Source organism: Elephas maximus, chromosome 15 (genome assembly GCF_024166365.1).
Source record: "Elephas maximus indicus isolate mEleMax1 chromosome 15, mEleMax1 primary haplotype, whole genome shotgun sequence".
Lineage (NCBI taxonomy): Eukaryota > Metazoa > Chordata > Mammalia > Proboscidea > Elephantidae > Elephas > Elephas maximus.
The window spans coordinates 71,519,607-71,543,468 of record NC_064833.1 but is presented as its reverse complement, the minus strand read 5'-3'; the positions used below and the strand labels follow the sequence as shown (position 1 = coordinate 71,543,468).

The 23,862-nt window shown below is 36.3% G+C and overlaps 1 protein-coding gene across 1 annotated transcript in view; it reads right to left on the bottom strand.

Annotated features, from left to right (window-relative positions):
• Positions 1–1,885: 1,885 nt before the first annotated feature.
• TRAM1 (translocation associated membrane protein 1) overlaps positions 1,886–23,862 on the bottom strand; it is a 35,347-nt gene continuing 13,370 nt past the window's right edge. The window contains exons 6-11 of the mRNA XM_049853560.1: positions 22,562–22,646; positions 11,731–11,801; positions 11,519–11,623; positions 10,601–10,744; positions 9,691–9,851; positions 1,886–3,436 (exon numbers count right to left, since the gene is read on the bottom strand). Of these exons, the coding sequence (XP_049709517.1) occupies positions 3,363–3,436; positions 9,691–9,851; positions 10,601–10,744; positions 11,519–11,623; positions 11,731–11,801; positions 22,562–22,646 (640 nt within the window). The 3' untranslated portion in view covers positions 1,886–3,362. The remainder of the gene's footprint in view (positions 3,437–9,690; positions 9,852–10,600; positions 10,745–11,518; positions 11,624–11,730; positions 11,802–22,561; positions 22,647–23,862) is intronic.

The following is a 23,862-nucleotide window of genomic DNA, read 5'->3' as shown; positions in this document are numbered from 1 at the left end:
TCCTGGCCCCAAGTCACACCTGATCAGTGGCAGAGTGAAGATTTGAACTCTGGCCTGTTTTACCACTGTCTACCCATCAATAATTGAAGTGAGCTAGGTTATTTACCGTGCTCAAATCTGGTTGAATTTTAGATCCTCAAAATAAAAGATTGCACCCCCCAGCCCCTCCCGTGCCCTGGCTAACTTAAAGTCCAAGTTAAGTTACAAATAGTCCTGAGTTATGACTATCTGATGGGCCCTAAGCCTCTTTTTAAAAATCTGATTCGCTTGTTTTCAGGACACCTACATTGTTTGATTTCAGCTTTTAACAAACACACTGATAATCTTTTCACCAAAAAGTTAGCCTAGACAAATTGGCTTAGCCTTTTCCCAAATGGTACTGAATAAAGCTGGTCAGCATGAAGCACATGTTTATCTAACACAGCTTTTTGTAAGGAAAATCATGCCTAGATAAACATAGAACTGGTTTGTCTTCTGCTTTCTGCACAAGATGGAGCTGAGCCATAGAGGAGTGTTGCCTTCTGTGAATGGCTGATAGGTTAAAAAAAGTACTCAGTAACCAGATTAACAAAGCACTATTTTTATGAGCTTGTTTTGTCTCACTTTATGCTAGTGGATTGGGCTGTCTACCTGGGGCTCTCAAAGCACCTAGAGACTCTGTCCAATCCCGGCTTCTAATCTAATTCCTCCTCCCAAGACTTGCTAATGTCCACTTTGAAATTCCCAAATTTGTCCTAAGTTTTACAGTAGATGATTTTTCTTAACTGGCCACCCATCTTACCCAGGGTGATCTTTTTTGGAAAAAACACCTCTTTAAGCATTATCCCCTGGAAGTTTCTCCAGGGTTATGTATAGAGCCACGCTTAAAAATGTAAACAGGTGATCAGTATCATGGTTCTTAAAAACAATTTTTGTTGTTTGTATGTAGGTAGGCACCAGAACCAGTTTCAAGTGAAAACATTTGACACCATGGAAGTACAGTGTGTCACTAGACGACTTGCTAACAATGTCTGCCCAAGAGAAGTGTTCTCTATCCATTTCCTAACGTGCACAAGCTTTGTCTCAGGATTAGTTCTGAATTTAAGGACTTTGCAAGAGTGCTTTATTTTAGAATAATCTAATAACTTTGTTTCAGAATAGCACTCACACTCATATTCTAAAACACTGGCAAGAAGGCATTTTACAGAGGGAACAAATGAAGCCTCAGAACAGCAGAGCTAGTCCAAGGTCACACAAAGAGTCTAAGAACAGATAGCAGTTGTCCGGGTTCACAGTCCTGTGAGCTTCCCATCAAACTTGAAATGTTTTTTTTATGGCACAACCTCTGTAGGTCTAGAGGCAAAGAACCTTCCTCAGGGTGTTGGGGAGCAGGGGTGTAGGGCTTATAAGTTATAGTAACACTTGTGTGTGTGTGTGTGTGTGTGTTCTGTAAAGGTCTAACCACGTATCAAGGATTTTTATTTTTTTCTTTCTAAAGCCAGAGGGTGTGCTGTACAACAAGTGCTGTGAGTAAACTAAAAAAATGAAAGTTTCCATGGTCAAATGAGTTGGGCAATGCTGCGTATTACATCCCCATTGCCAACATTCTTGGTGCATCAGGAAGCATATTAAGGGCTAAACAGTCCTGTAGTAAAGAAACACCTTTAAGTTTGTTTAACCCAGTGGTCCACAAATTTATTTGGTCACGAATGATTTTTTTTTCCCTCAGTATCCCTCAAAACTATACTATGAAACTAATTACCTTTTTAGCAGAACATACTTTTTGGGCAAGGTTGTTTTAAATGTCTATCAAGAGTGCACTCTTTAAACATGCCACATTTTAAAGAGATTAAATAGTAAATAGCGTAAAACCTTTGTAACACTAAGGCAACATCCAGAATACCGCTTGTGAAAGTAAAAATTTTTATTTTGATTGGTTTTTCATGTATAAGTTCAATATGATGCCAGTTTTTAATGGCAAAAATTTGGTTCCACTTGAATTTCATAATGCTACAGACAGCTACTACTTTCTCCAGAAGTAGGTAAACAGCTGGAAACAGCACAACGTTCTAGCAGCATGGCAACTTCAACTGCAGACCTAACAAGTCTGCAACTTTTACACTAAAATGGCACAAACATAGCTGGTGACAAAAGTGAGAAATGGGAACAAAAAGTGAACACCAAAAGCAGCAATATATGTACTGTTAAGACAAAGAAAACCCAAATATAGCTATAAGGATTCTAAAGGATAATTATAGAAAAAGGAACCAAATATTTTACTCAAATGCTTTTTAGAGTCTTTCTGTAGAGATACAAATATATATATATTTATCCAAAAATATGTTTTATATAGATAAATGTTTCTCAATTAAAGATGGGACCAAAGCTACAGTTATAACATGAAGCACTGTCTTTCATGATATTTACCTGAATTTTAAATTTCTTTAAGGTTAGTGCATTAAATGTCTTCCAAATATAATTACTTGACATTCTCTTTATAGATATAAATCAAGTAAGCATTCTTTTTAAAAAGGATTTGCAGGTTAAACATTTTTTAAGTTGTTCTGCCCTATCAAACTTATGAGAAGCCCTATTAAGAATGATTATTAAAAGACATAACAAAAAAGGGCTAAATAAGTCAGATTTTCCTTTTTATAGCAAATAATCTTCTGATTTCCAAGTGTTTAAAATGCACAAGATTTTACTTCTTCACATGTACTTTTATGTTAATATATTTTGATTCAGTACATATGGCAACAAACTTCCACATGCTGTAACCATTAGTATGTATCTTCTTTTTTAAAAAAAGGGGGAATATAACACTAACAACACCTACTTATAAAATAAAGCACACAGTTATTTTGGTGATTTTACAGATTTTTTTTTTCCAGGTGTAAATGCTACAAAATATTCCTAAAAATTAGAGAACACTGAAAACATTAAAGTCTGACTTCCAACTTTATAGTATTTCCATTTTACCCTGAAAGATAACTTAAAAAATATGACCTTGCTGGAACAGGCCACCTTGGTAATATTATAAAAAACTGGTGAGAGCAAGAAACTGTATCATTGATTTGTGGAATTTCTGTAAATAGTTGTCTCTCCAAATCATTAGAAAAATGTTCAAAGGTAAAGAAACAAAACACGGTGGTGGTCCCTACACTATTCTGAAGGCAGGTAGCTTAGTCTAAGCTAAAACATTTTTTTCACTCATTGAAATCATCCTTCCCTCAAATGCCCTTAAAAAAAATGCATGAAACAGTACAACAGCAGGAATCAAAGAGCACAAACTGTATTTTCAAGAACAGAAAAATCTCTAGTGCTGAAAGATATGGTAAAAAGCAGATTTCTTTGGGGACACTGATCAATTAACTTGTAACTCATTATGAAGATTTGTCTTTTCTGTTACGGGGGGAGTCTGCTCCATTTGAAGTTACTGTCCCATTCACACCATTTTCTGAAAAGAGAAAACAATCAGCGTTATTCTGTTTTATAAATGGAAATAATATAATCTTTATACTGGGTCTTGGATACATAAAAGCACCTCAGGAAAGAAATTTTAAAACTCAAATATATTCTTAGGCTTTCAGATGAAACTTACATACCAAGGAAGATTCAGAGAAATGAAGCAGAAAGGAACTCCTAACTCCTAAGAAACTACAAAGCAAGATAGGAAATTGGAAGTCTCACATTGCTAGAGGGTCAAAAATTTGAATTCAGGGCCCGTCAGGGAGGAATGCCTTTATAATACCCAGGAGGGTGATGGCCTTGGAATGAGGGAAAACTAGAAACAGACCAGCTTTGAGTAGACAGAGTGATCATATTCAATCTGCCGGCCATATCATCCAGAGTCTCTAAAAATTTTTGTACAAATGTTTGCAGCATTTAATAAAATATTACCAGGCATGCCATAAGACCAAATGACTGGACACCAAGAGAAAAACGCAGCCAGATGATCCTGAGCTGGGGTTATCAGACAGGAACTTTAAAAGAACAATGACTACTATTCAAGAAAATAAATGAAACTTGGATAAGTTCTTCAGAGAAATAAAATCTTTAATCCCAGAACTGAAAACTACAGTTACTATAAACTACAGTAACTGAAAACTACAGTACTATAAAAATGTATTTAATAAATGAATTTAACAGCAGATTAGGCATAAGAGATTAGCAAACTGCAGAAAAATTCAGATTGAAGCTCAGAGAGAATGAAAGGATGGAAAATACAGAAAGATACACCAAAACTTGTGAAAAGATCTAAGGAACAAGGTAGAAGAATTTAGCTCATGTACAACTGGCATCCAAGAAGAAAAGAAGAAAGAGAATGGGGCAGATGCAATATATGAAGTAATAAAAAAAAAAAAACCTATAGGGTTGCTATGATGATGAAGGAATAGTGACCAAGAATTTATCAAAATTGATAAAAGAAACCAAGCCACAAACTTAAGAAGTTGTACACAACACAAAATAGGATAAATACAAAGGAAATCATACTGTACACAGTAGTATAACTGCCAAAAACCAAAGGCAATAATTGTAAGACTGGATGAAGAAAAACAATATATATATATAAAGAAAGGTCTGAAGTAAAAAATATAGGAAAAGATGTACCATGAGAACATTTAATCAAAAGAAAGCTGATGTCACTATGCTAAATTCTGACAAAATACAGACATTTCATAATGAAAAAAGGACAAATTCAACAGGAGGATAGAGAAATTCTAAACTTTTAGGTATCTAACAATGTAGCTTCAAAATACGTAAAGTATACACTTACAAAACTACAAAGAGAAACAATCAACTTTACAATCACTGTGTGAAATTGTATGAAATTTTAACAGATCTCTCGTTGTAACAGAGAATAAGTACAACTATCTTTTATATCAATAAAGACACAAAAGATTATACAACACGACTGACATATCCGACCCGACACCTACAGGACAACTGACACATCCAACCCGACACCTACAGGACACAGTACCCTACAATGCAGAATACGCATCCTTTTGAAGTGCACATGGAACGTTTACCAAAACCGAACATGTGCTGAGCTGTAATGAAAGTATCAACGAATTCCAAAGAATTGAAATGAGTGAGTCTATTCTTTAACCATAGTGAAGTTACACTAGAAATCAATAATAAAAACTAGAAAATCTTCAAATGTTTTAAAATTAAACAATGCATGACTCGACGGCAGTGGGTTTATTAATAACCATGGGGTCAAGGAATAGATCACAATAATAAAATATTCTGAACTGAATGATAATGGAAAAGATACATCAAAACCTGTGAAATGCAGCTAAAGCTGTGCTGACAGAGAAAACTTGGCCTAAACTCCATGTAATTCACAAGAAGAAGGGATGAAAACTAAGCATCTACAGATTTATCTCAAGAAGGTAAATTACCACCAACAAAACAGCAAAAGAGTAAACCCAGAGAAGGTATAAGGAAGGAAATACATGCAGAAATCAATGATACAAGAAAACATATAATTGAGAAAATCGACAAAGAAAAAGAAAATGCTGGTTCCAGGTTGATCAAAAAAGAGAAAAGGCACAAGTTACTAATAAAAGAAATGAAAAACAGAAATAATTTTCTATCTACAGGCATTAATAAGATTACAAGAGGATATCATGAATAATTTTACACCAATACATTTTCAAATTTAAATGAAAAAGAAAAAATTCTTTGAAAAACACAACTTACCAAAACAGACAAGTAAGAATTAGGAAATCTGAATAATCCAATTATCTATTAAAGAAAGCGAATCTGCAGTTAAAACCTTCCTGTACAAAATACTTTAGTTCACAGGCTTCATTGGTGAGTTCTTCCAAACATTTAAGAATACTATATTACACAAAGGAAAGAACTGCCCAACACTTTTTATGAAGCCATCACAGTAACACAAGAAAAAGAAAACATGTAGTATGTGCAGATGACATAATTATGCGTTTCAGTGTAAACCACTAAAACAAGTGAATTAGGAAGGTTTCTCAATGCAAGGCTAATATCTAAAAATATCAATGACATTCATAAACAACAAATAAAATTAAAGCAGAAGTTTAAAAAATTACCATGTATATATTAAAAAATAAAACACCTGAGGATTGAATGAAAAATGTATGAGATCCATACACAGAAAACCACAAAATATTAAAAAATATTTCCTTCACAACTCTTCTAAAATATAGAAAAGGAGGGTGTACTTCTCAAGTCTTTCTGTGAAGTCAGTATTGCCCTGTTACCAAAACCAGATAAAGATATCACATATGCAAAAAATACATACTGATACACCTTTTGAATAAAAAAAAAAAAAATTTTTTTTTTTTTTTTTTTTACAGATGTAAAAATCCTTAAAACACTAACAAACCAAATCCAGCAACGTAATCATATACCACGACCAAGTGGGATTTACCCGAGGAATGCAAGTTTGGCTTAACCTTTGAAAATCAATGTAATTCACCATATAGATAAAGGACAAAAACCAGACAACTGTCTCAAAAGACAGAGAAAAAGCATTTGATAAAATCCAACATCCTTTCCTGATAAAAACACAAAGAAATCAGGAACAGAAGGGAAGTTTCTCAACATACAAAGACCATCTACAAAAAACCCACACTTAACAGTGAGAGACTGGCTGTTTTCCTTCTAAGATCAGGAACAAGAAAAGAATGTTCACTTCTGCCACTTTTATCCAACACTGTAAGGAGCCCTCGTGGCACAGCGGTTAAGCACTTGGTTGCTCTCTGAAAGGTCGGCAGTTTGAACCAAGCCAGCGGCTCCGTAGGAGAAAGACCTAGTGATCTGCTCCCTTGAAGATCACAGCCTAGAAAACGCTGTGGGGCGGTTCTACTCTGTCACATGGGGTTGCTAGGAGTCAACAGCACCGAACAACAACAACATTCTACTGGAGATTCTAGCCAGGGTGCTATGGATTCAATTGTGTGCCCCTAAAATGTATAGTAAATCCTAACCCTATGCCTGTGGTTATAATCCCATTTAGGAATGAGCTGTCTTTGTCTTGTTAATGAGGCAGGATTAGTGTAGGGCATGTTTTGAGTCAGTCTCCTACAAGATATAAAAAGAACAGATTAGAACAAGCAAGAAAACAGAGATGGGGGAAGAGAGGTGCCAAGCCACATGAAAACTGCCCAGCAGCAGAAGCTCAAAGAGACAAGGACATTCCTCCAGAGCTGACAGAGAGAAAAAGCCTTCCCCTAGAACCAGCACCCTGAATTTAGAATTCTAGCCTCCTCAACTGTGAGAAGATAAATTTGTTTGTTAATGCCATTCACTTGTGGCATTTCGGATATAGCAGCACTAGACCACTAAGACACAAAGCAATTAGGATAAAAAAAAAAAAAAAATGGGCATCCAGATTGGAAAGGAAGAAGTAAAACTACCTGTTTGCAGATGATATGATCCTACATAATGAAAATCCCAAGTAATTCACAAAAAGCTATTAGAACGAATAAGCTCAGCAAAATTGCAGAACACAAGATCAATATAAAAAAACTCAATTGTATTTCTATACACTTGCAATGAACAATCCAAAAAGGAAATTATGAAGACAATTCTACTTACAATAGCATTGAAAATAATAAAATATTTAGGAATAAATTTAACAAAATAATGCAAAACTTGTACAATGAAAACTATAAAATACTGCAGGAAGAAATTAAAGACCTAAATAAATAGAAAGATGTTCATATCTCTCAAGGCAATCTACAGTACAACACAGTCCCTATCCAAGTCCCAGCCAGCTTTATTTAGTTATAATTTTTATTGTGCTTTAAGTTTATAAGTCAAGCCAGTCTCTCACACAAAAACTTACATACAACTTGCTATGTACTACCAATTACTCTCCCCCTAATGAGACAGCCCACTCCCTCCCTCCGCTCTCTCTTTTCGTGTCCATTTCCAGCTGGCTTTATTTTGCAGAAATTGACAAACTGATCCTAAAGTTTACATGGAAATGCAAGTGACCGAGAATAGCCAGACCATGAAAAAGAACAAAACTGGAGGACTCACACTTCCCAATTTTAAAATGTACTAGAAAGCTAGAGTAATCAAGACAGTGTGGTACTGGAATAAGAATAGACATATAGATCAGTGGAAGAGAACTGAGAGTCCAGAAACAAACCCTTCCATTTATGGCCAACTGATTTTTAATAAAGGTACCAAAACAATTCAATAAAGAAATTGTCTTTTCTATAAACAGTCCTGGAACAACTGGATAGCCACATGCAAAAGAATGAATGTAAAATGGTGCAGCCCCTTTAGAAACAAGTTTGGCAATTTGCCAATATGTTAAACAGCATGTAACCTAGCAATCCCACTTCTAGTATACAGCCAAGAGAAATGAAAACAAACGTCCACATTAAACACTTACACAGGAATGTTCACGGCGGCATTATTCATAATCACTAAGAAGTGTTAACGGCCCATATGTCCATCAACTGATGAATGGATGGATGAACAAAATGTAGTATATACATCCATACGATGGAACATTATTCAGCCATAAAAAAGGAATGAAGTAATGATATATGCTACAATAGGGATGAACCCTGAATATGTCATGCCAAGAGAAACAAATGAGACACAAAAGCCCTATCCTGTATGATCCCAATTATACGAAATGTCCAGAAAAGGCAAATCCATAGAGACAGAAAATAGATCAGTGGTTGCCAGGAGCTAGAGGAAGAAGAAAGTGGGGAGCAGCTGCTAATCAGTATAGGGTTTCTTACTGTGGTTATGAAAATGTTCTGGAATTAAACAGCGGTGATCACACCACTCTGTAAATATACAAAAAACCAATGAAATGAACACTTTAAAAGGGTGAACCCTTAATAGTATGAATTATAGCCCAATAAAACTGTTATTAAAAAAATATTACTGAAAGAAATTAAAGATAAGCTAAATAAATGGAGGTGTATTTCATGTTCATGGATTGAAGTACTCAATTCTCCCTAAAACTGATCTTTAATTTCAATCCAAAAATCCTGGTAAGCTTTTTTTTCCCGGGTGAAAATTTACATGAAAATGCAAAGGGCCAAGATTACTAAGACAATTTGAAAATGAACAAGGCTGGAGAATATAAACTATCAGAACATAAACTACTAAGACTTATGAAGTAAACCTGAGTTGATGTATCTTTAAAACTGAACTCCTCGTGTTACAGTTCCACGTACAACACAACACACATATTGAAAAAATGAACTGCAACGTCAATGCTTTTTCAATCAAAAGCCAGAAGAAGAAAGAGGTTAGATGCAGGCTCAAAGCAAAGGGTCAAGCAATGAGACGTTATGAAAAAAGTTGTTCCACTTGGGACTAATGGGCAGAGGGCAAAGGACTGGGAAGAGTTTTTGTTTTGTTTTTAAATATCTACAAGATTCTTAGAAACACAAACTATCACACTCTAATTTAGTTATTCACTAAAATGGCCCATACAACGTTGTTCTACAATGGCTCCAGGTAACTAAGCATGGAAAAGCTGTGTGACAGAATTTAGTGGACAGCTTGTAAGAGCATTTGGCCTCTAATTTTGTTAAAAAGTAGAAGATGGTCTTACTACTCTGCCATCTTGGCCCCGCCTCTTAGAATAATAGAGTCTTTATAAGATCTGAAAACAAACAAGACCTCATAATTTTTTAAAGATATGATTTACTTCCACAAGTTTTTCACTGTTTGCTGAATACAAACCTGTTCCTTTTCTAGAAGACCTGCCTTTAGTTACTGTTGGTTTCTTCTTCACAGCTGGTGCCTGAGTAGCAGAATGTTCCCTCCACCTCCTAAGCTGGAAATTAATGAACTTCCACATCATGAATGCTTGAGTAATACAAATGGATGCCAGAACAGCAATTCTGAGAATATGCAGAAAGAAACAAAACTTAGAGGGCACCAAAACAATGCCACTTAATAAAGTATTCTAGTTTCTCCTTATTTTAGGAGTAAATTATTGAACACATTATAGGTTCAGCCATATTAAATCTTCTGACAAAATTTTCTTTTTCCAACTCTTTTTTTTTTTTTTTTTTGTAGGGGAAGAGATGAAGGCTCTTTTTATTTTAGTGACTGATATTTTAACTTCTTTGTTTACTTACTATGGATAGCTGACTCAGATAGTCCTTTATTTTGAATCTAATGGAAGACTGAAGTCTCCAGAATAAATCAAACACATGTATTTGTTTTTTTGGTCTTACAGCAAGAATAATGAAGGTAAATAAACAGGTAAATTGAAATAAAAACCCTCAACTATAATCAGCAACTTGGTATTTGATACCTAATCTACAACAGTGTAAAAAACTCATGCCTAAAATGGGAAGGAACTGCCTTGACAGAATTCACTTAGTGCTAAAATCCCCAGTCTGCCTAATACATTATGTTAATAAGCAATTATTCCATTAATAATTTATCCTAAAAGTTAATTAAATGCTTTAGTACTTCAATTTAGACATATGGAACTGCAACAGGTATGAAACCAAACCAAATCAAATGAGCATTTTCCCCAACCCCCATATTTATCCCCTTGTTTCTCACATGATTCACATCACAGAGAAACTGATACTGTATTTTATACAGTAGTGAAAAAAAAGTGTTAAATTGACTGTACCTAACAGCCAATACATTGAAGTTTCCAGTACTGATATCAAACTTCTGGTTCTCTGCTCTTGCAAGGCCAAAGCCAACAGTAAGTACCGAAAGAATTAAAGTCAGAAGTCTTCCCAAAACAAACAGGACTGCCCACAGAGAAAACCTGTAAGAAAAACATCTGAAGTCAAATTCATAAAATCACAAAGACAAGAGCCTCGTAAAACATATTCTTGCTAAGTAAATGGATACTAAAACAGTATTTCCTATTGTTCCTCAAAAAAGGATTCTACAGTCAAATGTCTGGGCAATGTTACATATTATATCACACCTGTGGAGGTATTTTAACATGTATGTAACACATATTTAAAGTTCTAAGGTGTCCAGTACAGAAATCTGTTTAATTTCTACTTAATGTTCCTCCGAACTACTGGTATATAGAACAATTCTAAAAAATGCTACAAAGAAAAAAGAAAACAGTGCTGTAAAGAATAAGACACCCAGTTCCCATTTTTTTTAAGGCTTTATACTCCTTACAAATCATAGCTCTCCAATTCTGTTTTTAGTCCAATTTTCCCATCAAAAATCTTGTAGTATGTTTATTCTAAGGTTATGTAGCTTATTATTTAATTTTCTTCTGAAAGTTCATTTCTCTATTACTCCTTCTCCCCCACCTGAAAAATGGCAATAAACAAGGTAAAAGAGGTTATAAAAGTAAATTCCCTCAAAATCTTCAAAACTGCCAAGTTCCAATACAATATCTATTCTAGCTGAGCAGAGTCCATTTTAGAGAGTAAAACAGCAACTCTGAATTGCTGAATAGTTTCATTTTACCTAAAGATTATGAAGTCACACAATTCTCTACACCAAGGACTTTGGCAACCTAGACACTGACTTTAAGTACCTGCTACACGAGAAATAAAATGGCTAAATAACTTACCCTTTCTGATACTTTTCATCACTAAAATAAAACAGGCGGGAAATGTGGAAAAGAAATTCAACGAAATAATGCAGCACCAAAAGAACAAGTCCTAGATGATTCAAGCTGTTCAAGAGACAAGTTCAGAACGGAAAGGTTAATTATCAATTCAGGCAGATTAGCACACTGTCTGTTCAGCCCACCCCCCCCCCCCAAGAAAAACCTCAACTCACTTCAAAAGATAAGCTCCAGCAATGTGAAAAAGGTAAAGACCTATGTAGACAAGCTGACGAAGAATATCTTCCTGTTAAGATAGAAAAATACGTTATCGATTACAAAGTGCTGAAATTAAAAAATATATATATATTTCTGTTTAAGAGCAGTGTGGTAGAGTGATAAAAGTACTGTAATGGAAGTAGAAGTCCCCCGTGCCCAATCAGCAACGTGGTTTGAGCAAATCACTTAACCTCTCCTTACTTGAGCTGTCTCCTCTGTAAAACGTGAACGCTACTGCTTGAATCAGATGAACTCAAAATCCCTGTAAATACTAAGGGTCTACGACTCTTAGGAAACATTTATATGCTGACCAATTCGATGTTCTTCTAGTATTGATGTCTATAGCAGTAGAGATCCTTTTGTTTACCTAAAATCTACATTTTTAGCTACCTCTTTAGTGCCTTCATTGTCAGTTGTCGTCATTAAAGCTGAAGGCTAAAATCTTATGTTTTCCTAATATAACATCTCATGATACCACTTAATTGTATACTGTGTCACTTCAATAATTCTGTTAAGCCCAAGTACCCAGATTTTACTTTCTGCTTCTTTTTCTTCCATAGTATCTATCTGTCCTGGTTATTTTACAAACAGTATTTTTAAAAACTGTAAGTCAAGACCTATTAGTGGATTCTGAAATCAATTTAGGGGTTACAGCATCATCTTTTAAAATATGAAATAAAATAACACACAAGCACATACGCATTGGATGTAAAATCTGTTTTTTAGAATCCTGGCTCGCAGTAAAAAATGTCTGAAGTACATTGACATATATAAGTTCAATCAACACCTGCTGATTAATGAAATGCCTTATAATACCTCATTTCTACTCTCCCTGGTTTTGGCAATTATTAACCTCGTTAGTATTATTCCTGGTGGCGAAATGGTTAATTGCTCGGCAGCTAACTGAAAAGTTGGCAGTTCTAATCCACCCAGTGGGTCCATGGAAAAAAAAGACCCGGGGATATGCTCCCATAAAGATTACAGCCTAGGAAACCCTATGGGGCAGTTCTACTCTGTCACATTAGGTTGCTATGGGTTGGAATCGACTCAACAGCACAGAGCAGCCACAGTACGATTCGTGTACTATAGCTGCTAATTAAAAATATTAAGTGGTAGATTGATGTAGGCAGACTGAATTTGTTACTTTCAAACCTCACTAAATTCACCTCCAGCATCTACTATAGTAGAGTACAGGTCTCTGTTGGCTTTTTATTTCTCTCCCTACACTGTAGGAGAGCTATTTCACCAAACCTCCTGACAAAGAGTAGAGATTTTACCACTCTAACTTTGAAATGAAAAACTCCTTAAAATAATGGTACAGAGATCAAGTGTTACAAAGGACATACAGGACAGTTTGAATAGTACTATACATACTTCTGTCTTTTGGAACGCTTGGGAAAAATTCCGAAAACCTAATAACAAACTCACAGTGGTTCTTCTGACTGGAGAGAAAAGTATTTCTGAAAATAAGCTGTCTTAAGATCCTCCCTACATGAGTTTTCAATCTTCCAAAGAGAATTTTCCCCTTACAAAAAGGAGACAGGGAAAAAAGGGTGCACAGATAGCATGCTCGGAAGTTCAACCACAAGGGAACCTTCTTCTTCTATCACAGGAACTTCTGAAAAGCATTTGCAGTGTTATAAGCACAATCTGAAAAGCTTCGGATAAAGAGGTTCCAACGTACCTACAATGTACCAGTGTTCCACAAATGTGGTATGTAAATCACTGGCACTACGTAGAATAATTTTACAGAACACACAACAAAACTTTTATTTACCTTTAAGTAAAACATTTTAAGTTACTTGTTTTAATATACCTTAACAACTAGGGTGTTGTATCACTGCACAGGAGCCCTGGTGGTACAGTGGTTAACTGTTCAGTTGCTAAACGTAAGGTCAGGGGTTTGAACCCACCGGCTGTTTCACAGGCTAAAGACGTGGCAGTATGCTTCCATAAAGATTTACAGCCTTGGAGACCCTACAGGTAATTCTACCATCCTATAGGGTTGCTATAGGAATTGATGACAATGGGTTTGGTTTCAAGTATTATTGCACAGAATAAGGACATAATAAAAAGTATGAATTAGTAGGAGCCCTGGTGGTGCAATGCTTAATGCTCCACGCTAACCGAAAGGTTGACAGTCTGAACCCACTGGTTGCTCTGTGGGAGAAGACCTGGTCATCTATTTCCATAAAGATTACAGCCTAGAAAACCCTATGGGGTAGTTCTACTCTGTCCTATAGGGTCCCTATAAGCTGGAATCAACTCAACAGCACACAAGAATATATACCAACACATGAAGGAGGCATGTAAATGACTGAGTTTGGAACGGTCTGCCATATTCCTTCAGATGTTTTAATCAATGTACCTAATTTATACAAAAGATAGAGGGGCCCTGACACTTAAGCTTTTAAACTAATGACTGAACACTAATTTCATTACATAAAAACTTGTGTACAACCAAAACCTGTTGCACAAGGCCAGGGTCACATGCATATTAGGTCTATGGTCACCACGGGAGGCCCCAGCCAAATGTAGGGAGCCTACGGGTGGTAGGAACAGGATCCTGCACACGTCTTTGCCATAGTGACCTTATAGGATAGGACAGAACTGCCCCATAGGGTTTCTAATGAACGGCTGGTGGATGTGAACTACTGACCTTTTGGCTAGCAGCCAAATGCTTAACCACTACGCCACCAGGGCCCCATAAAACTTGTGTAACTCAACGTAAAAAGTCAGTTTGCTGGAATAACTCCTGGGAACACTTTTATAGAGAAATATAACTTCTTGGGAAGGGTAAAAAAAATTTTGACTTTAAAGAAGAAACGGAAATAAAGCTTCAATGTACATATTGGTCATTTAGCAGAGAAAAACCAAACTTCCCCATTTTTAGTTCCCTGACAAATATAAAAATTTTATTATATTACAAACCATTTCAAAAAGCCATTCTACCCCAAAGAGACAAAATACTTAGGGATAAATCTAACCAGGGACCTAAAAGATCTACACAAAGAAAATTACAAATCACTACAGCATGAAACCAAAAGAGACCTACACAAATGGGAAAACATAACATGATCAGGGATAGGAACCCAACACTGTGAAAATGTCACTACTCAAAGTGATCTATAGCTCTAATGCAACCCTAATCCAAATTCCAAAAGCATTCTTTAATAAGATGGGAAAACTAATCACCAACTCTATATGGAAAAGAAAATGGCCCTGGGTAAGTAAAGCATTACTGAAGAAGAACAAAGTAGAAGGCCTCACACTACCTGATTTCCAGATAGCCACAGCAGTCAAAACAGCCTGGTACTGGTTTAATGACAGACACATAGACCAATGGAACAGAATCAAGAACCCAGATATAATAGAAAAAGGAACAAGAATGGAGAACCCAGAAGTAAATCCATCCATCTATGGACAGCTGACATTCAACAAGGGGTTAAAGTCCATTTAATGGGGAAGAGAGAGTCTCTTTACCAAATGGTGGTAGCAAAACTGGGTATCTATCTGTAAGAGGACTCACACTTCACACCACACTCAAAAACTAACTCAAAAGGGATCAAAGACCTAAATATAAAACCTAAAACTATAAAGATCATGGAGGAAAAAATAGGCACAATGCTAGGGGCACTCTAATATACAGCATAAATAGAGTACCAACCATAACTATAAATGCACACACAGCAGAAGATGAACTAGATAAATGGGACCTACACAATATTAAACACTTATGCTCAAAAAAGACTTCTCCAAAAGAGTGAAAAAAGAACCTACAGATTAGGAAAAAATTTTTGGCTATGACACATCTGACAAGAGTCTAATCTCTCAAATTTACAGAAAACTTCAATACCTCAACAATAAAAAGACAATCCATTAAAAAAAAAAAATGGGCAAGGAATGTGAACAGACACTTCACCAAAGACATTCAGATAGCTAACAAACATATGAAAAAATGTTTGCAATCATCAGCAATTAGATGCAAATGAAAACTATAATGAGATACCACCCTGACGTGATTGGCCCTAATCAAAAAAACAGAAAATAACAAGTGTTAGCAAAGTTATAAGGAGACTGGAATTTGTATACATTGTACCCTAAAGAAATAAGAGCTGTGACATAACAGACATATACACACCCATGTTCACTGAAGTATTATTCAAAAATATGCAAAACAACCAAAGGGCCCACCAACAGATGTATGGATTAACAAAACTGTGGTACATACACATAATGGAACACTACACAACAATAGACAATAATGACGAAACCGTGGAATACCTCACGACAAAGATGAATTTGAAGGACATTATGCTGAGTGAAATAAGTCAACTCAAATGGACAAATATTGTATGAGACCACTATTATAAAGTAATAACAAAAGGTTTACACACAGGAAAAAAAAGAAAAAGACATTCTTTGATGGTTAACAGGGATGGGATGGGGAGAGAGGGAAAATTACCAAATAGACAGAAGACACAAGTTAATATTGGTGAAGGTAAAGACAATACACAATATGGGAGGAGTCAGCACAACATGACCAAGGCAAGAAAAGATACTGAGAGGAATGCAAGAATAAAGGGCAACTACTATATTTTACTATAGCACAGGTAATACTGCAACAAAAGTATTAATAAACAATCATTTACAAACAGATAAATAGGTAGATGGATATGCCAAGAGGTACGGGAGGGTGTAAGGGAGCATACCCACCAGCAGATACAGGTTTGGTGGTGGATGTCTCTACATACATGACTGTAGGTGTCCCTTATATATTAATACAGACAATAAAACACACAAGGAGCACTGTCAGGGAAACCTCTTAGACATAACCAAACACCTCACGGGATGAAGTTCCTAGGTTTGAAGGCAAAGGACTATAGACTCAAGGGACAGCTACATCAAGTTGCACAACATAGTTCATAAAGACAATCTCCTGCATCTCACTTTGATGGGTAGGGGCTGAGCTCTTAAAAGCTTGTAAACAACCAGTAAAGATTTAACTATTGGTCTCTTCCTGTCCGGAGCAAAGAAGAGTCGAAGAAAATCAAAGACTCAAGGTAGCAATTAGTTCAAAGGACTAATGGACCATATGAACACAAAACCCCGAGATCGGAAGAACTACATGGTACCTGGGTACCACGACTGACTGTTCTGACTGGGATCACAACAGATGGTCCTGGACAGAGTGGGAGAAAAATGTAGAACAAAAAAATCCAATTCACAAAAAAGATCAGACTTACTGGTCTGACAAAGACTTGAGGAACCCCCAAGATTAAGGCACTAAGACACCCTTCTAACCTGGAACTGAAGCCATTCCCAGAGACCACCTTCCAGCCAAACAATAGGCAAGCCTATAAAATAAACAGTAACACCTGCGAGGAACGTGCTCCACAGAACAATCAATTATACGAGATCAAAAGGGCAATATTTGTTCAAAAGCAAACATGAGAAGGCAGGAAGGGGTAGGAAATCAGGACTAAAGGAAACGGAACCCAGGGTGGAAATGGGGAGAGTGCTGACACATTGTGGGACATGAAAGCGAGGCAATGAAACACTTTAGGAACAAACTATTAAGTGGGAATCTAATTTATCTATGAACTTTCACCTAATGCACAATTAAAAAAATTTTTTTCACATTAAAAAAAAAGCCATTCCACTTCTCTTTTGTTCTTATATCCCAACTGAATTAGATGCGGCAAGCTGGCAGTTGGCATTAAAAAATTTTTTTTTTTTTTTTTTTTTTTTTAAGCTAAGAGAAATATCGCAGAGCTTCTTTCTTAAATTTAGGTTCATTTTCACATCTCAGCCCTGCCTTTTTGATAGTGGACCAACTTAGTTAATAAAAAGGAGGGAAAAATGCCATCACCAGCTTCCACCTTCACGACCACCAAATGCCCAGCAAGGGTTTTTAAAATAATTATCTACAGCTTTCAAAAGGACAGGCGTGTTAAGCAAACTTTTTCTAAGTGATGTTCCCTTTAGCTGTATACAAACTGACCAGTGTCTTTAAAGCAAAGTTTGTACACTCAAAGCCTACCAAGAAAAAAAGTAAAATTAAGTGAATGTGTGACAGAGAGAAGTTCAACACTGTGAGAAGTGGTGGCAACTGTGGTGAACTGGAGGACACATACCCTTGATAAAGACTTTCCCATGTGGAAAAACAAAACAACATTAAGGTAGCGGGTGTAATTTTTCCTTCTTCTAATTTGTAGCACGATTTTTAAAGTGAGAAATTTTACCTAGATTTTATTTAGAAAATGCTGCTCTTAGCAAGCATCCCTGTGCTTGGCCAAACTTCCCTGACATCCTTCAATCCCCAAAGGCTACAGTTCCGATGGCACAGTACCTACGTGCCTGAGCCAAAAATTAAGACTTGTGTAGTCCCATGGTCTCTGGGGTGTCCACATTTACATGGGGTGTGGGGAATGGAGAGAACAGAGGAGGATGGGCAAAATTTGGCCTTCTAAGAGGGAGTTCATGAGATTAGTCCACTGGCTACATTACAGATTCAGGTAAGGGAGTCTGTACGCTCTCTGCTAGTGGCTCATCACTGTTGTACGTGAATACAGAATTTACATGAACGTGTAAATTGAAGTGGCTGAGAGAAAGCTGCTTTGGTTTCTCAAGACATTTTCATACTTTCTTAAAACTGCCATATGATTTTGTTACACACATAATTTTCTGGCTCTTCTAGGAGCCAGAAATGAGTGTTTTCTTTTTTAAAGATTAACATACATTTTTTATACTTCAATGAAAAAAAAATTAGTGAAAATGAGTTATTAGAAAAGCTGTACCAAAGTATCATATACTCTTAATGTTCAAGTAGCTTATACACAGATGAAATCATCAAATGGTGACTTAAAATTCTGAGAGTTCCATTTTCTTTCATGGAAAATCTAATTAAGGTAGTATACTTATAGCAAATACTAAAATTATAAATTACTTCAAGGGACATTTTATGATTAACCAGGATCAGCCAGAGAATAAAAAACAAAAAAAAAACCAGTGCCGTCGAATATAACATACTGGATTTTCTTATTTTAGTTCTTATTCTAACATCCTTTTATTAAAAGGAATAATCATACACTTCAGTAAACTTAAATTTTTATAACAAAATACACTTACTGACTATATTGTACTAGAAAACTTCACCAAAAACTGATTATCACATTTATGCCCAAACGTAAGACAAAGATTTTTGCCCAAATGTGATGAAGCCGCCTTACACTGAAATCTTTGCAAAGCTCTCCCAAATCATGACTACTTTATTTTAAATAATAAATGTTTTGGTAAAATACATAAGCTGAAGAGCCTCAATTGTTGTCATTTTTAAATGCTTACAGAGGTCAATGGAGTAATGAGTAAGTAATGAGAAAAGTAATTTGACCCAGGTTTAATCTTCACAGTTACAAGTGTTAGATACAGTCAGGTACAAAACGGGTAAGTACCACTGTAAGAGTCTATGTGGTACCATGATGGAGATCAAGAATATACACCTATAAGATTAAGAACCCCCATTTTAATTTTAACACATTTGTGAGTTGGGATAAAATTACATAGGCTCAAAAGGTACCATACTCCAAACAGCTTAGACAGAAGTAAAAACGATGACTCTAGAAAAACTGTTAATTCAAAAAGCGGCTCTGGGATGAATGACAGATATTGCTATCAAAACTGCACATGAAAAGTGTGAATACAACTTTCATGAAGTGGGAGTTGGGACAAGCATTACTTCTAATTTAACATACTTCATTACACGCAATTATATGTATGCATAACTAAACCAAATAAATATTAGAAATAAAACACTTGACCATTTCATCCATATTTCCCTAAGAACTTATGGTTAAGCAGTGGTATTTTGACCCTTCTTATGGGCAAAACGGAGGACTGTTTGTATTGAAGCATATGTAGGATACGTAGTTTAAAATTTTCTCCTCAAAAGAATCTGTTATTTGTGGCCAGCACATCTCTTGAACTGCTGCTAACAGCATTCCTTTCTTCAGTTGTCGGTAGGATTTGTTCAAAACAATCACTGTGCTAGTTTCTCCCAGTAAAAAGTTCTTCCAAAAATAATTTTCATAGAGTAAATTTTAAGAAACCATTTAACACATATGCAGCTGTTACTTTCAAATTATGTTAATTGCTTGAAACAGTTACTTTCGACTGTCACATGCAGGTGTTAAAAATAGTTTCAGTTAAGTTCTAAGTTATGCAGATTATTTCATAAAAATTAGACTGCATTTCTGGAGAAATGCCATCTGGCAGGAACTGGTAAGATCTTCGGGAACTAAAACGAACCATTACTTTGAAATACCCCTCTTTACCATGGTCCAAAAACAAGATATAGAGAGAGATTAATTATGAAACCAAGAGGTATTATGTCCATGGGTATACAAATACCTGAAGAAAGCTTTAAATGCATGAGTCATGGTACTAATATACCATGGGGCAGCGGTGGTTCAGGGTAGAATTCTCGCCTTCCAAGCAGGAGACCTGGGTTCAATTCCCAGCCAGTGCACCGCATGTTGTATGTTGCTGTGATGCTGAGCAGGTGTCAGCAGAGCTTCTAGATCAAGACAGACCAGGAAGAAAGGCCCAGTGATCTCCTTCTGAAAAATTACCCAGTGAAAACCCTATGGATCACAAGAGTCCAATCTCATTGTGCACGGAGTTGCCATGAGTCGAAGGCCAACTCAATGGCAGCTAACAACGAATGTATCAAGAAACTATGATGTTCTCAGCAGCGCTGTCCAATAGAACCTTCTGCAATGATGGATATTTTATATTTGCACTGTCCAAAATGGTAGCACTAGCCACGTGTGGCTAATGAGCACTTGAACTGTGGCTTGAAGAGTGAATTTTGTTGTTACTTAATTTTAATGAATTTAAACTCAGACAGCCACATGAGGCTCATGGCAATTGTTTTGGACAGTGCAGCTCTAGGACATCTATGGCTCACATTAGGTCCTTCCTAAACACGGAAGGGCTACTAGACTGTAGGAGTCCTTGGGTCATGTAAACAGTTAGCATGCTTGGCTGCTAACTGAAAGGCTGGAGGTTCGAGTCATCTGGAGGCACCAAAACCCTATGTAGCACAGTTTACTATGACACACGTGGGGTTGCCATGAGTTAAGAGTCAACTTGATGGCAACTGGTACTAGTACTGGAAATTGGCCTAATAATTTTATCTGATCTTAAGACAGTTCTAAGCCAAAGGTTTAAAAATGTAAGAGGATCTTCACACAAATCCTTAGAGTCAACTTAACTGGAAAAAACCTTCTACTTTATAAAAGAAATCAACATAAAAAGTACATGGCTTCTAATTTGGTGCTGTTACCTAATGCTAGTAGACAGTATCAATGACGACAGACGTGACACATAAAACAAACACAAAACCGTAACCAACCAAGTGCCAATACCCATAAATTAACTATTTGCAGTATATATAGAAATAAGGCAGAGATAAACTGGTCACCAGCAAGCTATCACACCTCTGCTTGGGAAGGCTTTCCGAGTAACGAGATTTTTAAAATAACTTTTTAATTATGGAGAAATGTAAATACACACTGAAGGGTACAATGAATCTCCATGTATCCATAACCCAGCTTCAACAGTCATTAACTCGTGGCAAAACCTGTTTCATCTATACCCTCACCCACTTTCCCTGTTCAGTATTATTTTGAAGTAAATTCCACATATTTCATATGGGGATTTCTTATAACCTTCAGAAAGGAGAGAATAAAGGTGCTTGATTAGTTTACCAGGAGGGTAAAGTATTCCAGGAAAAAGAACTGACGTGTGTGGATTATGGAAACCCTGGTGGCGTAGTGGCTAAGTGCTACAAAAAAAAAAAAAGTGCTACAGCTGTTAACCAAAAGGTCAGCAGTTCGAATCCACCAGGTGCTCCTTGGAAACTCTATGGGGCAATTCTTCTCTGTCCTATAGGGTCACTATGAGTCGGAAATTGACTCAACGGCAATGGGTTTTGGTGTGGATTATAGAATTAAAGAGTGTTAGCATGATGTTGGGTTTTTAGCATGATGTAACATACGGAGAGAGCAAGGACAAAGGGATCAGGAAAGAGGTAGTACAATGAGAGAAGCCCTTAGAGCACAGGTCAGTATCTTTAAAACAAAGAGCTAGTCTAGTTTTGGGGGAGAAAGAGTTAAATCAAGGAAATAAGGTTGCCTTCTGTGATATCAGGAAAGTCTGACTTCTGAAGTACTGAGGGTAAACTCAAAAGGACATTGCAGTGTTCCGTAGTAGACCTGTGTTCAAATAAACAAATATCTTTCCCATCCACATACTAAAAAGGGAATGCTCCACCCCTTTCAGGAAAGGCTAGTCACTGGCGAATATTTAACTACAGTTTACTTTTTCTTTGGAACTTACATACAGAACTATTAGTTCTAGAGTAATCTGACAAATCCATTCTGTCTTGCTTGTGAAATGAACTGCTACAAATATCAATAATATGAAGCCATTTTTCATTTTTTAAAAATGTATTTAAATATACATTTTAAAGACTACCACTAATAAAGTTTTAAAATGAGCCATTAGTGTGTCAAATATAAAAGACTCTCCTTTAAGTTAAAATAATGATTAAAGGGTTTTTTTTTTTTTTTGAGAAATACTGAAGGATTTTAGTCTTTATGGGGAGGTGGAGGAATGATGAGAAGGAAGCAGGGAGGGCAGAGGTATGACAAAATATTAATTTAGAAAGACTTAAAAAAAAAATTACAGCAAGATAATTTTTAAAGCTACACAATCCCGGCTTACTTTTTTGGTTTTCTGGAAGTAGAGTTCGGGAAAAGCATGAAGCCAGTAAGCCAACTGTGATATGAAGAAAAACTTCATTTGAAATCTGCACAACACAAGAAAGTGAAAAACATCTTTTAAAGCATAATATTAAAAGAAAAATAAAATAAACAAATGCTCGAAATGAAGATATACTCATAGCTACCTTTGTGTTATAATTTCAGGTCCCCTGATAACACCCTGCATGTCTTTAAACCACTCTGCAACAGCTGCTTTCTTTCCCCTTTCTCCCTAGGACACTCCCACCATTGTCGACTCTCTTGGCTTAAACAACAGACGCAAAGACGAAGACATTATCTGCAGAATGCTGTTGCTAACGTGCAAGCTATGTGGAAGGAACCAGAGCTCCTTTCTATTAGTTAATTAATACTGATTAGTATGTCACATTAGCTACTGAAAGCATAATGAATGTGACTGAGGAAATCAAATCACAGACCTATCAGGTCGCATCAAAAGGGGTATAGGAAGGGCAAAACGGCTGACACAGAAGTGAAGGCTCAGAGAATAACAATCACCTGAAACTGGAACGGTCCCATTTTCAAATATCCCTTGACTTTTTCCTTAGGGAAATACGGCAACTGTACTTGATTGAAACATGGAGAGCGCCCCAAATAAATGGAAGCAGAACCAGAAGTAAAGAAAGTGGAACAGGCGTAGAAGGGTTCCCCAGGAGGTATACCCTAATCAGTCCAGAATCTGGAAAAGGCCCTTCTCCTTTTTACATTATACCCCATGGCCCTTCTGCTTTTTCTTTGTCCTCCAGCCTCCCTCTCTTCTAAAAGTCAAACATAGAAAACACAAAGCCAATCTAAAATAATTTCTGGAGGAAAAATACAACCTCATTTTATTAAAGTTCAACAAATATATTTAACTTTTTAAAATCAGAGAATAACTCAGCGGAATGGATATGTGAGACTTCATGCAAAGATATCCACGGTCATGTTTCTCCCTTCTTTCCTTCATATCCATTTCTCTAATTCTCACATCGCAATGTGGTTACTGAGTACTTCCTAGGTGACAATCATCTACGCTCCACTGGGCACAATGAAGGATATAAAGTAAGAGATAGTTCCCACTGCTGTCAAGGCACTTACAGTCTAGGTGGGCATGGGCACAAGACTTACATAAATGAAACAATTATAAAACAGGCGAGACAATATAGAGATACTACATAAAATGTATAATCCTAAATGACAGATTTGGAGATGCAAAAGATCAATATAGGCTAAAGCAGTTAAAAAAAATCCCAAAATGGAATAGGT